At 41.7% G+C, this 13,346-nt stretch overlaps 1 protein-coding gene across 5 annotated transcripts in view; it reads right to left on the reverse strand.

The window, feature by feature from the left end:
- The window catches only part of HTR4 (5-hydroxytryptamine receptor 4), a 181,332-nt gene that overhangs the window by 17,203 nt on the left and 150,783 nt on the right, over positions 1-13,346 (reverse strand). The window contains exon 6 of one of the 5 annotated variants that reach the window (XM_029217420.1): positions 9,174-9,680. The exons of 2 other annotated variants lie outside the window; for them this stretch is intronic. In XM_029217420.1, coding sequence (XP_029073253.1) covers positions 9,515-9,680 — 166 coding nt within the window. In that variant the 3' untranslated portion in view covers positions 9,174-9,514. Of the gene's footprint in view, positions 1-9,173; positions 11,360-13,346 lie in introns of those variants that run through there. 2 more of the 5 variants (XM_029217421.1, XM_029217422.1) reach the window with 2 other exon arrangements.

Below are 13,346 nucleotides of genomic sequence, written 5' to 3' on the forward strand. Positions count from 1 at the left end.
GTTGAGACTTAGCAGACCCAATGCCTAGTACAGTGCCTGACGCATAGTAGGCATGTCATATATCTCTATTGAGTGAAATAATTCTGATTTCTGATTAGATTCAGTGATTAACCAAGATCTCAGCCATTTGCTCAAACTCTCTAGACCTGGTGTTTGAGTCTGTAAATGAAGGCAATGACATATTCTTTTATCTAGCTCATAGGGAATCTATAACAATTTATGAGATAATTTCCATAGAACTATTTGGAGAAAAGATATTATGTAAAGAAATATAATCTCCACAATGAATTGTTCTATTGACAGCAATGGCACTTGGAGACTTATTTATGACTTTGAAATAAATACATCACTAGCCAGAAACAGTACAATAGGGACAAGTCTGTGACTTCATCAAGTTAATATTGTTGTATCCACCAATACGATCTCATAATAAAGCAGGGATTTTTATTTTAACCTTCGGTTTTTACTTCAGGGAATAAGTGAACTTCTTGGAAATGTATTCAAAATTCTGTCCAGATTTCTAGAGGGAAGGCCATAGATTTTATCAGACTCTCAAAGAGTTTTATTATACCCTAAACGTTAGAACTACAACAAAACCGCTGCAGTGTCGTCTGCACCTGATGAGGAAAAGGGAAAGAGAAAGCTTGCCAGCGTGTAGTGATCAGTGCTAGGTTTTCCAGGTACCCCTGTCAGTATGATGCTTTGCTATGCTCTCAAGATACCCACGTAGGATCCTAAAGCAGCTCACCAGTTCCCCACTGGCACAGGAGTCTGGGTCTAAAATCCCACCAGATTAATCACCTGTCTAAGCTGGGTGCAGTGACAAACACTCAGGGTAACCAGCAGGGTAAAAGCAGCTACAAAATGCAGCAACAGGGTCTTTTCCAGTTTTATCTTTACCCCCAAGATCAGGCCCACAGAGACTGTCATAACAAGGCTTTTTTTGTTTGTTTTTCATTACTAGCACCTAGCACACTGCCTGGCACATAATGGGTGTTTAATAAAAATTTATTTGAATGAAGATTAGGGTAATAATGATATTGATAAAACTTATTCCTTACATCCCTGGTATGCTTAATAAGATTGTGTCATTCCATTATCTCCTAAGATACTCTCAAGTATACCGTCTATATGGACTCATTTGTCTTTGTCAATTAGACGGTGTTTTTTTACTTTGTACTGCTTATTGCTGGTGATAGTTTTATGCTGAGATAGCGAGTTTGGATGCTTCTCTTTTGTTTGTGAGCCTGAGAGCATCCTTCCTTGGAGATTATGGCTGTTGCCCCAGGGAATTAGGTTCTGTGGGCCTAGACCAGGGTGGGCTGGATTAGGCTTCACAGACAAGGCAGTCCATGAACTAGGCCTTGGCTCTTAATGGCAAGTGGTGGGAGAGAAGCACAGTGGGCTGCTGCTGCAGAGCAGGGGGAAATCACATATGGACCTAACAGCTGTAAAGGGAAGCGCTGCTTGGCTCATTTTTACTCATTCCACTCCGAGTTGGGCATTGTGTTATGGGTGTGGACAATATATGGATGAGCAACTGGGACTCACTTTAAGTTTTCGAGTAAAGCTGTTGAATATGGAAAATTTTCAGCGTATAGAACATTTTAGGGGGGTGTTATTTAGTTTTTCTTTCCGTTAGTTGTTTTGTGCATATGTGTGATTTTAAAACTAGACTAACCTATACAGATGTAAAAGGAAAACAATTAGAAGATAAAGGTAGTTATCTAGTGTAAGGTGATGAGGTGGCAGTGAAACAGGGAGAGGCGGCAGTGAAACTGGGAGAAAAGACTAGATTTAAGTCTTTTCAAAGGAAGAGAATTTGGAGACTAAATTTAAGCATAAAAGGTAAAGAAATCAGAGATGACTTCCCACCTGGAATACTAGAATAATAATAATAATACTTTGCATTTGTTGCCCATTCCTATACATTTTAGAATACTGTGTCTTAATTAACCTCACTGGACTTACCACTTTTTGCCTGGCTTTCTAGTTTTTGTGACTATATCTTTTCCTGACTACTAACGTGGAAGCCATCAAAGGCCAAAGAAAAAAATTTGACTTATCTCTCCTCCAGTAGCACAAAAACCTTTGTCAAGTGAATAAAGTTTGGTATCTGTGAGGGGGGCTAGGGCATATGTTTTATGAGAAATTTGAGACCCAGAGGGGAAGTGACTTTCCAGAAGTCACCCAGCTGGTGAGGGACTCAAGGCGGAATCAGAATCCATGGTGTTTTTCCCCCATTATACAAGCTATCACAAGTGAAACCATCAGTTGCAAAGGAAGGTTTAAACAGCAAATAAATGCCAGAAAATCAGAAAATAAATAGAGACTGCTCTCCACTGAGAGGGCTGCTATTAGATGAGACAGAATTCTGGAATGACTTTGGCTTTTACTTTTATAAGCTCAATGTTTCCGGAAGGCTCTGCATTGAGGAGAGGAGATGCAGTAATAAGGGTAGCCCTGATAAAACCACTCTTTCCTGGTTCCTTCCACTGACTCACATCCCCTTGACCAACTGCCCACTCTCTGGCTGGCTGGTACAAGAGGTCCACCAGAAATGGTGCCTTGGCTCAGTCAGCCAGGGGCTTTTCACTTGAAATTATGAATCCCTGGCTTCCCTTCCCTTTCACAAAGCCTTAGGAATGGATGACTCACAGTCTCCTCCAAGGCAAGTTCCTGAGGATGATAAAGAGAGATGGCTATAAGGCTTTGGAGAAAGAATGTGGGGTGGGAAGGAGGGTCTGTGTTCTGGCCAAGAATTTCATCATTAAGCAGTGGCATATGGGCCCCCATTTGGACCCTGTTGACAAGAAGACCATATCCTAATGATTATCATGCTAATTCAGGAGACCAAGGCTGGAATAAAATGACGTAACCCCCCCAATGGCATTCAATACTGAGAAAGACTCAATTGAAATTAAATTATCTGATCTCAACCAAGTTTTTTAAAAGCACAGATAATGTCTGACCTTTCATCCAAGGCTCCATTTAGGATACCAGGATACTCACACATATTATAAAATGTCTTCTAATTTTGGAGGGAATGTCTCTTCAAAGTTTGATGACATTGTTCTGTCTCCTACCTTCTACACAGGCAGAAAAAAAGAGTATGAACTCTCGGGATAGGCAAATCTAGGCTTGTATCCTGGCTTTGCTCATAATTACTTGTGTAACCTGGGTTAGAAACTTAGTCACCTTAAGCCTCATTTTACTTATCCATAACATGGGGTTATTATATAAAATAACAATGAAAATAATTATAAAATACCAATTATCTGCCTGGTGGTGTTGTAATTGTTATCATATGCAAAATTTTATTTAAATTATATAACCTCATAAGTTAGGTAGCATTAACACCTCTATTTTACTCACGAAGAAACTGAGGCTCAGAGAAGTTAATTAACTTGTCCAAAGAAACACAGCTGGCAACTTAGGAAGCTAGGATTCAATACAATCGATACTCTTTTTTGAGAATTAAACGTTATAAGATATGTCAAGTGTCAAAGTAGTATTGACATAACTCAGGTGCTCAATAAAGTTGTGTCCCTTTACCATCTTAGAAGGGAAAGTGTCGGGCTTCCCTGGTGGCGCAGTGGTTGAGAGTCTGCCTGCCAATGCAGGGGACACGGGTTCGTGCCCTGATCCAGGAAGGTCCCACATGCCGCGGAGCGGCTGGGCCCGTGAGCCATGGCCACTCAGCCTGCGCGTCCGGAGCCTGTGCTCCGCAACGGGAGAGGCCACAACAGTGAGAGGCCCGTGTACCGCAAAAAAAAAAAAAAAAAAAAAGAAGGCAAAGTGTCACTATTGCTTAGAAAATTCATGAATTGGAGAAAATAAAGAGACATTTTAGGCGTTCTGTAACAAGACACTGAATCAACTAAACTCCATTTCCTGCCCACTCTCATCATGTAAATCTTCTCTGACTCTGTAACCAAATACTTTAGCATTTCCAGCTTCTCCTGAATAGTGTTCATAGCCTGCCCTTTTCTGGATCAGACAACTGACATAGAAATAACCACTGCCTGCCACCTTCACCACTTTCCCACCTCTGGTTTCTCAACACCCTTTCCATATGTCTCTACATGCAGCTTTGGAATTTCAAATGTCGTGGAATCCAGAGTAATAATAGTCACAGCTACACTTCAGTGAGTGTGTATGACAGGGACTATGCTCCACTGTTTATAAGCTTTAATCCACTGAATCTTCACAACAACACTCTACAGGATGGGCTATCGTTATCCCTATGCTAAGAAGAAACTGAGGCTCAGATAGTCAAGAACTTTTCCAAAGTCACACACAATTAGTAACTGGAAAAGCCTGAATCTAAACCCATGTCTATCTAATGACAAAGCCCAAGCTCTTAACCACAAAAAGCTTCTCAATTTATAGATGCAAAACTTAAGCCAGAGAGGGACAGGAACATGTGCAAAGTCATACAGCAAGTTAGGACGCTGGGGAGAAAGGACACATTTCCTGACGTTGCTTGAGCATGCTCTATCATACCCTAGCCTGAGTAACTCCACTGTGTCCATTCCACATCCATGGCCTGGACCATCACCCATCATTCACTCCATGCTCAGTGCTGTGTCAATAAATACCATTACTGGTAAAATGGTAGCCAATGTTCTCTAGGATTATACAACATCAAGTAACTCACACTTCACTACCACATTCTATAAATATAAAACTTTAAGCTTAAGTTCTTTCTCAATAGACAGACATGAATCAAAAAAGGGGGAAAAAACTTGCCATAAATCACGGAAATAATGGTACTTTAAAACTGCAATCCTTTGCTACTTGCGAGAAATATGATAAACATCTTGATTTTATTCAAAACTGTCACAGAAAGATTTTCTTCTTATCAGAAGGCTGCAGCTTTTGCAGTGGATGGAGTATTAAAGAGCAGAGCAGCAGTGAGATTGGAAGGCTGAAAGAGCTAAGCAGGATGGTGCAGTGCAGATGCTGTAAACAAAAACTCCAAGTTCTTCCAAATAAGTAAATTCAGTGAATTTACTGGATAGCTTCATTGTATAAAAACCTGTGTTGGGCACAAGAAAAAGGGGAAAAAAAGATGATCGGTACGAATTGGCTCCTGTTCTCAAGGAGCTCAAAATCCAGGATCCAGGAGGGAAGTTCAGAATAGGCATCATTAATGAACCACGCTGAAAAGCATATGAAAATGTCATAGCAGAAAACAAAGTACTTTGGGGATTGGAATAGATAAAAAAAAAACAAACTTCATGCTGTCTTGGAGGGTGGAAAAGACTTCAAGTAGAAGGTGGCATTTGAGATAGACCACGTAAGAGATGCTGGGAGACGTACGCCCAAAGGAAAGAACAGAAGGACCAATAAACTGAAGGTGAAAATGCAAAGAGCAAGTGAGGGGAACACGGAGCAGACTGCCTGCTTTATAGGGATAAAGAGGAATAACCAGAGGCGAAACTCTAAATAGTAGACTTAGAAAACTACGGACAGCCCAGATCTGGTTGGCAATAAGGAGTCCTTTGCAGGTTTTGATCCAGGAAATGTCATGCTCAAAGTTGTGTTTTACAGCCTAACTCCCCAGTCCAGATGAAGATAGCATCAGCTGTAGAAGGATGGAGATTAAAAAGTGCACGAGGAAAATCTACTGATTATATAACCAGATTGAATTTCCTCTAATTTCTGATGAAATGAATAGTTTTATAGGAAATCACTTTCTGACTAGTCAAGAATTGATTTTTACTCCCAATTAGGTGCCATTGGAATTAGCATATGTAAAATCAATGAAGAATCACTGTATAAATGCATCTTCATTTGTTTACAGATAGCCAACACTCCACGGAGAAAGAAGGGAAGCAAAAGGAAAAAGACAAGTAGAGAATTCATCTGTTTCAAGGATGGTTCTTGGTACTAAAAGGAACAGGCCTCAGGTGGATCAAGTCCCCTCAGTCTTTCTGGGGAGAAAGGCTGGACTTGGCAGGGCCTGGGTTCCATTTCCCCATTTCTGGCTCCAAGTAATCTCTGTTCCTGGGGAAATTCCAGGTTAACTTCCATGTGATGGGAAAATGATACTTACCTTGCAGGGTTTCATTTACAATGCTTCCCACCAAGCCTGGCCCATAGTAAGGAACTGATGAATGGTAATTGAAGCTACCACATTATCGTCAGTTTTTACGTACTTCTCTGATCCCATCTCCTACCACCTTCCCCACATTCACTGAGTGCCACGCACACATACCAAGCTTATTTCTGCCTCATATTCTTTGCATCTGCTGTTCCCTTTGCCTGACACAATATTCCCCCAGATTAACACATGACTGACTCCTCTTCAACACTCTTGTCCCCCGTCACAGGGGCTGACCTCCTTGAAGCTTTTCTGACTGTCCCAAATAACGTCCACACCCCTGCCTCATCTCAATATTTTTTTGTTCTTTATAGCACTTGTGTGTATCTAAACTTCTCTAATTCATATATATATATATATATATATATATATATATATCTCCTTGTTTATTTTCTGGCTCCCAATGAGGGAGCAGAGATCTTATCAGTTTATTTATTAACGGACCTCTGGCAACAGGCCCTGGCACACAGTAGGTATTTAAAAAATATGTTTCTCTGAACATTGACAGAATTAAACTACGTAGCACACAGAAATCACCTAGCACATGGTGAGTACTAAATCAATGTTCAGTCCTCCCCCTTGCATGGGTCCAGAGAATGGCTGCTACAAAGTGAAGAAAGACAATTTGGAAGGAAAACAAAAAAGGGTATAGTCATCCAAGGCTAGGCTAGTCGAGTTTCTGAGGTCTAGTTCTCTGCCTTGACACAGCAGATACTTCACAGGAGGTGAAGGCTCAGGTTGTCATTCTAGATGGATGTTTCAGGAGATGAGGCATTTTCTGTATGCAGGAAGAGGTGCTGTAAATAAGTGGACAGGTGTGATCCCGCCCGAGGAAAGTCATCAGGAGAAATAGCTCACAGAAGTCTTATGAATGCTTTAGAATAATTAAGAAAGAGGGGAAGCCAAGCACCATCACAGACTTTCAGTGGAGAGTGCCTGGTCAGCTGCCTAGGGCTTTTGGACGGCTTAAAATGAGTAGAGATGAGGGACCCAGATCTACCTGTTCCCCTTCCTACTCTGACCTATTGCAATGGAGTTCCAGGTAAATTTGTGTATGAAGAAAGTATTTTGATTTGAAACCTAATTCTTGTCCACTCCCTTCATTTCATATGTGAGCTGATGGTGGCCCCAAGGACTGAACAGAAGAACTGGGGTGAGTACCCTGCCCCTGACTGCTGATAGAGGTCTTTCCGTTGCCCCATACTCAGAAGAGTTGGGACCTGGATTTCACTGACATGTACTCTAGGCCTAAAATCCCAGGAGCTCCATGGCAAGGGAGTTGGAATCCAGAATCCTGGGTTGTTCATGACACCAGAAAAAGGAGGCACATGCTTAGTAACCTCAATTCAAGACCTCTGAATATAGAGTACAACTGTCAAGCTGACTTGAATGTCTCCTATGGCATATGCCCTGAGTGTGGCTGGGTTGAATGCTACCACATCACCTGCTCTTGGGATCACCCATGTAAGAGATCTGTCCTAGCACTTGAGGCTGACGAAGGTGGCAGACAGACAGACAGGTAGAATTACATTATCTAGGAGTCCTGGACTTCTTTCTTTACCTTGAGGAGAACCTGATACTGGAGACGAAAAATTCTCCAGCTTCAAACGCCCAAAGCTTCTGAGGGATGGGTTGGGCTACAGAGATTACAGAGAAGCTGCACAGAACTGAGGCATGGAATTGACTTTGGCATTTTATTGTGTACTCAAAATTTCCTTAATAGTTTTAAGACTTTATATTTCCCTCCATATATAATTTCTTAAACACGTACAGAATGCACAAATATAAACATGTGTAATTTATTAACGTTTATCAATAAATAGAGAGACTTTATCAATGAAAAAAACAAGTCTTTGTAGGCTCCTGTTTTTCCTAGAACACATTCTGGGAAACCGCATCAAAAAGTGGATTATTGTAAAGCCAAGGGTGTTTTCCATAGAAACAAATTAGAATCAGGGGTCCTAGTACTTCAAAGCTTTAGCTTCAAATAAATCAGAAGCATAACTAACAATTTCATAAAACCAAAACTACAACCATCATTAAAACTTGTAAGCCTTTGAGGTATACAATAAAGTTCCATGTTCTGTATAATGGGCACACATGTACTTTATATGTTGATTACACAAAGGGACTCAGTTTCCTAGAAACTGTATGAGTGGCCCCACTTGTAATTCTGCTTTATTAAAACTGTAAACAAAATTAAAACGTTAGCTAAATAACACTAAACGATAATTAACAATAATTTACATAGACTATCAGATTAGGAAAAAAAATCTCAAAATTATCTGGTTCAGTATCTTAGTAGACTCTTCATGTAACATTCTTGTTGGCTGGTCATTCATGATCTGATTTATGTTGGAGGGTTCTTTTCACAGGGGATTCTACAGAGAGAGAGAGAGAGGGGGGGTGGGGATAATTTCGATGACCCAAGTCTTTTTCCTCTAAATAAATGTTTTCATGGCAAAAAGGCATTTGAATTTATTCCATGTGACTTTGAGGTTACATGAAAAATTATACTCATTCTCACCAAAGTTAGTCTGTAGTCCCCATCTCTCTCCATCCACCTCTTTCCTTTGAGAACAACAAAATCCCCTCAAATAAGAGTGTCTGTGATGTATAAATTTTCAGTGTTTGTGTGTTTTGGGTAACCTAGAATAACTAAATGCAGAGGGGTGAATTTGGAAGAATGGACCCCAAAAAGATGATCCCTTGGTATTATTTTTCAACATAGAAAGCTCACTCTCTAAATTGGTCCACCCCTTGGTGAAGAAATTCTTAGTCCTTGAGCGCCCAGGAGCATCCACAGTAACCCAAAGTCATAATAAACAGAATGTCATTTTATGATTTACAGAACATCTTCACAAAAATTATCTTATTTTTCTCCACAGCAACTTCGTGAAGTAGGCAGGAGAGATTGTTTCTGAGGCCAGAGAGGTCCAGTTATTAGTTCAGGGTCACACAGTAAGTCAGCAATTGATTTAGTGCCCGTGCTGCTTCTCTGCTGCACCCATCCTTACTGTGTGCTCACAGAGGTTGTGAACAGCGTGTGCAGCCGCCAGACAGATAGTGTGAGTCTCACTGCCAGGTTCAGGGCCTTGGGGCGCAATACCTTGCTGCTCCCTCCTTTGTATTAGAGAAGCATCATCCTCAAAAAGGTGGTTGCCTCCTATGCCCCAATCTCATTAACGGCAGAGGAACAGTGACTTAAAAAAGCACAGGGGATTGGTCCATCCAGAGTCAATGTGCAAGTAAGGACTTAAATAAACTTTCTTCATATATGACGAGAATAGGTCCCCAGATGAATCTGCTCCACTGATCAGTGAGAGCCCCAGCCTACACCAGGAGCATTTCAGCGTGGCGGAGTCTTTCTCAACAGCATTTGGGAGTTCCGAGTCACATTTCTCATTAGAGGCTTTTCCCCTTCCCTAAGGAATGACTTTCTCCACAACAAAATTGTAAGCCTTTGCAGGGCACATAATTTTTTTTTTTTTTTTTTTTTTTATTTGGATGGTTTGGGTCAATCTTCTCTTCCTCATTCCAAGTCTCTTTCCAGTCTGGTGCAATTCCAGAACTAAAGTAAACATCAATGGAAATGACACCTGACTTCTTAAGCAGCAGGAACAAGGACAGTATGATGAAGTCATGAGATGCTATCAAATCACAGCCAAGACCAAAGTTGAAACCTCACATGGCTCTAGGATGTGGTGGCGTTTACCTCCCTGGGACCTTCACTCTGGGGCAGGTGGCAAGAGCCATGAACTTAGCTTTGAATGAAAGACATCCAGGTTTATCTGAAGGGCAAAGCTGGCAAGGTCAAGGGTCTAGAAGGCCCAAATGAGGTGGCTAGTTCCTCTGAAACAAAGTCAAAAGGCAGGCAGGCCACACCTTTCTGAGGTAGCTGGTGGCTATAGCAGCATCCTGTTGTCACAGAAACAGAACGGAATCTTAGAGATCCTCTGGTCCAAACTTCAGTTGACAGATGCAGAAAGTGAGGTCCAGGGATGGAAGGGCATAGGTCACGATCTCCCACGTTAGGAGTGGAGCCAGGGCTGGAATTCAGGTCCTCTGACTTGAAGTCAAGCACTGTTTTCCACCCCAAGCGCTGCTTGGTTCTGCCTCCTCCACCTGGGGAAACTGCAGTGAGTGACAAGTCTCGGCAGTGTGCGCCTCCAATTGTTCTCTCCTTTGGGAGCAGCAAGGCCAGATTCAAGGGTTATAAATTGGTACCATGGGCTTTGCTACAAGCTCGTGGGAAAGATTCCAAAGTCTTTCAATAAACACTATGATGCCGCCAGCCCTGCCCAAGGCGCTTTAGGAGAGGATTTGTTCCAGGAAAGCGAGCATTTCACAGCAGGAGGGTCTGAGGCCATGGCACTGGCAGGGAGCTGTCTTCAGCTTCCCTCCGAGGTTGCTGCAGAGACTGTTTTCCTCTGAAGGATCTTTGCCCTGTTTCTTCCATGGTGAATAAATGGAGCATGTCCTGAAGAGAAGGACTGATATGGACATAAGGTAAAGCAAGTGGAAGTCTGTGACTGGCATGGGGGGCTGGCCAGGAGGATGCACATTTGGACCCACATTCCGGGAGGAACGTGTATTAGTGTCTGGCACAGAGCAGGACACAGATGAGCTGGTGAGTAGTTTGAACATGGCTGTGACAGACACAAACAAGCAAGAGATGCACGCTTTTGGAACACAACTCTGACCAAGGCAGGTGCAGGGAGGATGTGTTTTGACAGTGTTATGTGAGCAGGCACAGCAAAGAAGGAATATTTGCAGACATCTATGACTGAGATAGGACACAGTGAGTGACTGTGTTTGAAACATGAGCAAGACAAACCAGGCACAGTAAGGGGATATACTGGGGACAACAGAGACTATGAGGCCAGGGTGACTATGAAGCCAGGAAGAGGGAGTGCTAGGAAATAAAAAGATCCCTTCAAGGGGGATCTCTGGAGGAGAATCCCCAGTGAACAAGGGAGCCCTCCTGTCCCCTGACACCTGCTGGAATCCTGGAGGAAAAGCCCGATGGGCATGGGGTGCCTGCACCAATGGATGGAATGCTGGGTGAAGAGAATACCGGGTGCAGTCAGGCACGAGCAGCAGCTTAGGACCTGGCCCTCACTTGGAGGGATGGCTGTCTTCAGGGTCACTGCCCCAGGGGCCTAAGTGTCACTGGGCTGAGCAGCCACCAAAGAAGTTGTTGGGGGGTGGGACTGACTCTCCCATTGGCCACCACACTCCACTGCATCCCTAGAGAGGGGAGAAGATCACAGAACCTCAGAGTTGGAATGGACAGATAGGCTGGTGAAAGAGCCCACCCACTGAAGGAAAGCCCCTTGTGCCATGCAGATGGGTGGTTGTTTAGCCCCTGCTTAGGAATCTCCACTGACCGGCCAGGCCATATTATTTTTGAGCAACTTTAGTTACTGGCAAGAGCTCATTAATGTTCTGCCAAAATCAGCCTTCCTACAGCTTCTACCCTGTGGAACTACTATGCCCTCCAGGCCCACTCAAAATTCTTCCCTCCACTAATTATATCCTCCAAGTTTTCTCTTCTCCAGGCTACACATTTCCATTTTCTTTAATAGTTCATTATATATTATGGTTTCCAGATTATTGCCCATAATGGGCACTGTCCTCTAAACACAATCCTTATTATAATTATCTCTCTTGAAATATAGTACCAGGAAAGAGCCCAAATTTACACAGGGAGCCTGATTTATGTCACATACTTTTCATCATCAATTTAGTTTACTTCTATGAATGCAGTCAACATTAAGTTCATTTCTGACAATGGTAATATGCTATTGGCTTATATGTTAAACTCATTGCCAACTTTTATCTTTTTGATACAAACAGCTGTCAATTCTTGTGGCTCTTTATTACATTGGTACAGTTTATTTTATTTATTTATTTATTATTTATTCACTCATTCATTCATTTAGCCAAAATATAGGACATGTTTCTCAGTTTAATTTCACTTTATTGATTTGGTATCATTTTAATCAATTGAGATCATTCTAAATCATAACAATTTCAACATTCAAGATAGGATTATTTAGCACTGACTCAAGCTAGACTTTCAGGATTTTACCAACACATAGGAAGATCAGATAATCTATTGCTACCTAGATTTTTCAGTTTAGTATCATCCTTCTTAGATCTTCAACCTTCAGTCAAGAGAAAAAACTACTGATTGAAGAGGGCTAAACCAGAGAATTGTGGTACCTCACCACAGACTGCCTTCCCAGCAGACAGGTAGCAATCCGTGTGCCTGAGAATGGACCCACCCATGGAAGGTTTTGTGTAATGCTTTGCTGAACTGTCTCTGTCAAGCAGTAAATCTGTCCTAGTAGATAATGAAATTAGTTGGCATGAATTATTTTTTAATGAAACAACACTGACTCTTGCATACAAATCATTTGTATAACTGTCTTTGAATTTTGATAAGGTCTATTTCAAGCTATGAGTCTATAGTTTCTGCAGTCTAGCTTTAATCTTTCTTTAAGAACTGGGACAATATTTACTGGTCTCCAGGCTGCCATCATATCCTGAGTCCACAAAAGAGCTCCAGTCAGAGGTCTTATCAACCAGTTCCTTTAATCCCGTGAGAAATAATACATCTTGGCTCAGAGACAGTTAAAAGTTTTCCATCAATCCCAGGCAACAACTTTTTCCCTGTGATGTTCTCTTCTTTCCAGTTGCAAGATTATTCTTACTAAAGCAGAATATGCAAGATTTCGCCCCTAAATAATGAGAGCTATTTCTGGGTTTTCTACTTGCTCTAAACATACCTTTTGATTCATCTTTGCTTATACATTCCTTCTGCCAGATTTTCCACATGCCATTCTTCAAGTATAAGCTCTCTAGAAAACTCAAGATGTGGCCTAATGTCTTTACATATGCCCCACATTTTTATCCGTTTTATTCACTGAACATATCTATTAAAAGACAAAATGAATGAATAGAAAGGAAGAAAGGAAGGAGAGAAGGAAGGAAGGAAGGGAGGGAGGGACGGAGGGAGGGAGAGAGGAAGGGTTTCTCATTTCTCACTGGCCAAATTCCCTTTGTATCATACTTATTATTATCATTATTAGCAACAATAAAAACCACCACCCATTAGGGCAGCACCTGTGTGCCAGGCACTGGGCTAAGTGTGTTATATCCATTAATTCATGTATTTTAAACCCATTTAACAGACAAGGAAACTGAGTTTCAGTTTAAATAATTTGCTCAA

This window comes from Monodon monoceros, unplaced genomic scaffold (assembly GCF_005190385.1).
Source record: "Monodon monoceros isolate NGI ecotype Baffin Bay Population unplaced genomic scaffold, NGI_Narwhal_1 Super_Scaffold_12, whole genome shotgun sequence".
Classification (NCBI taxonomy): Eukaryota; Metazoa; Chordata; class Mammalia; order Artiodactyla; family Monodontidae; genus Monodon; species Monodon monoceros.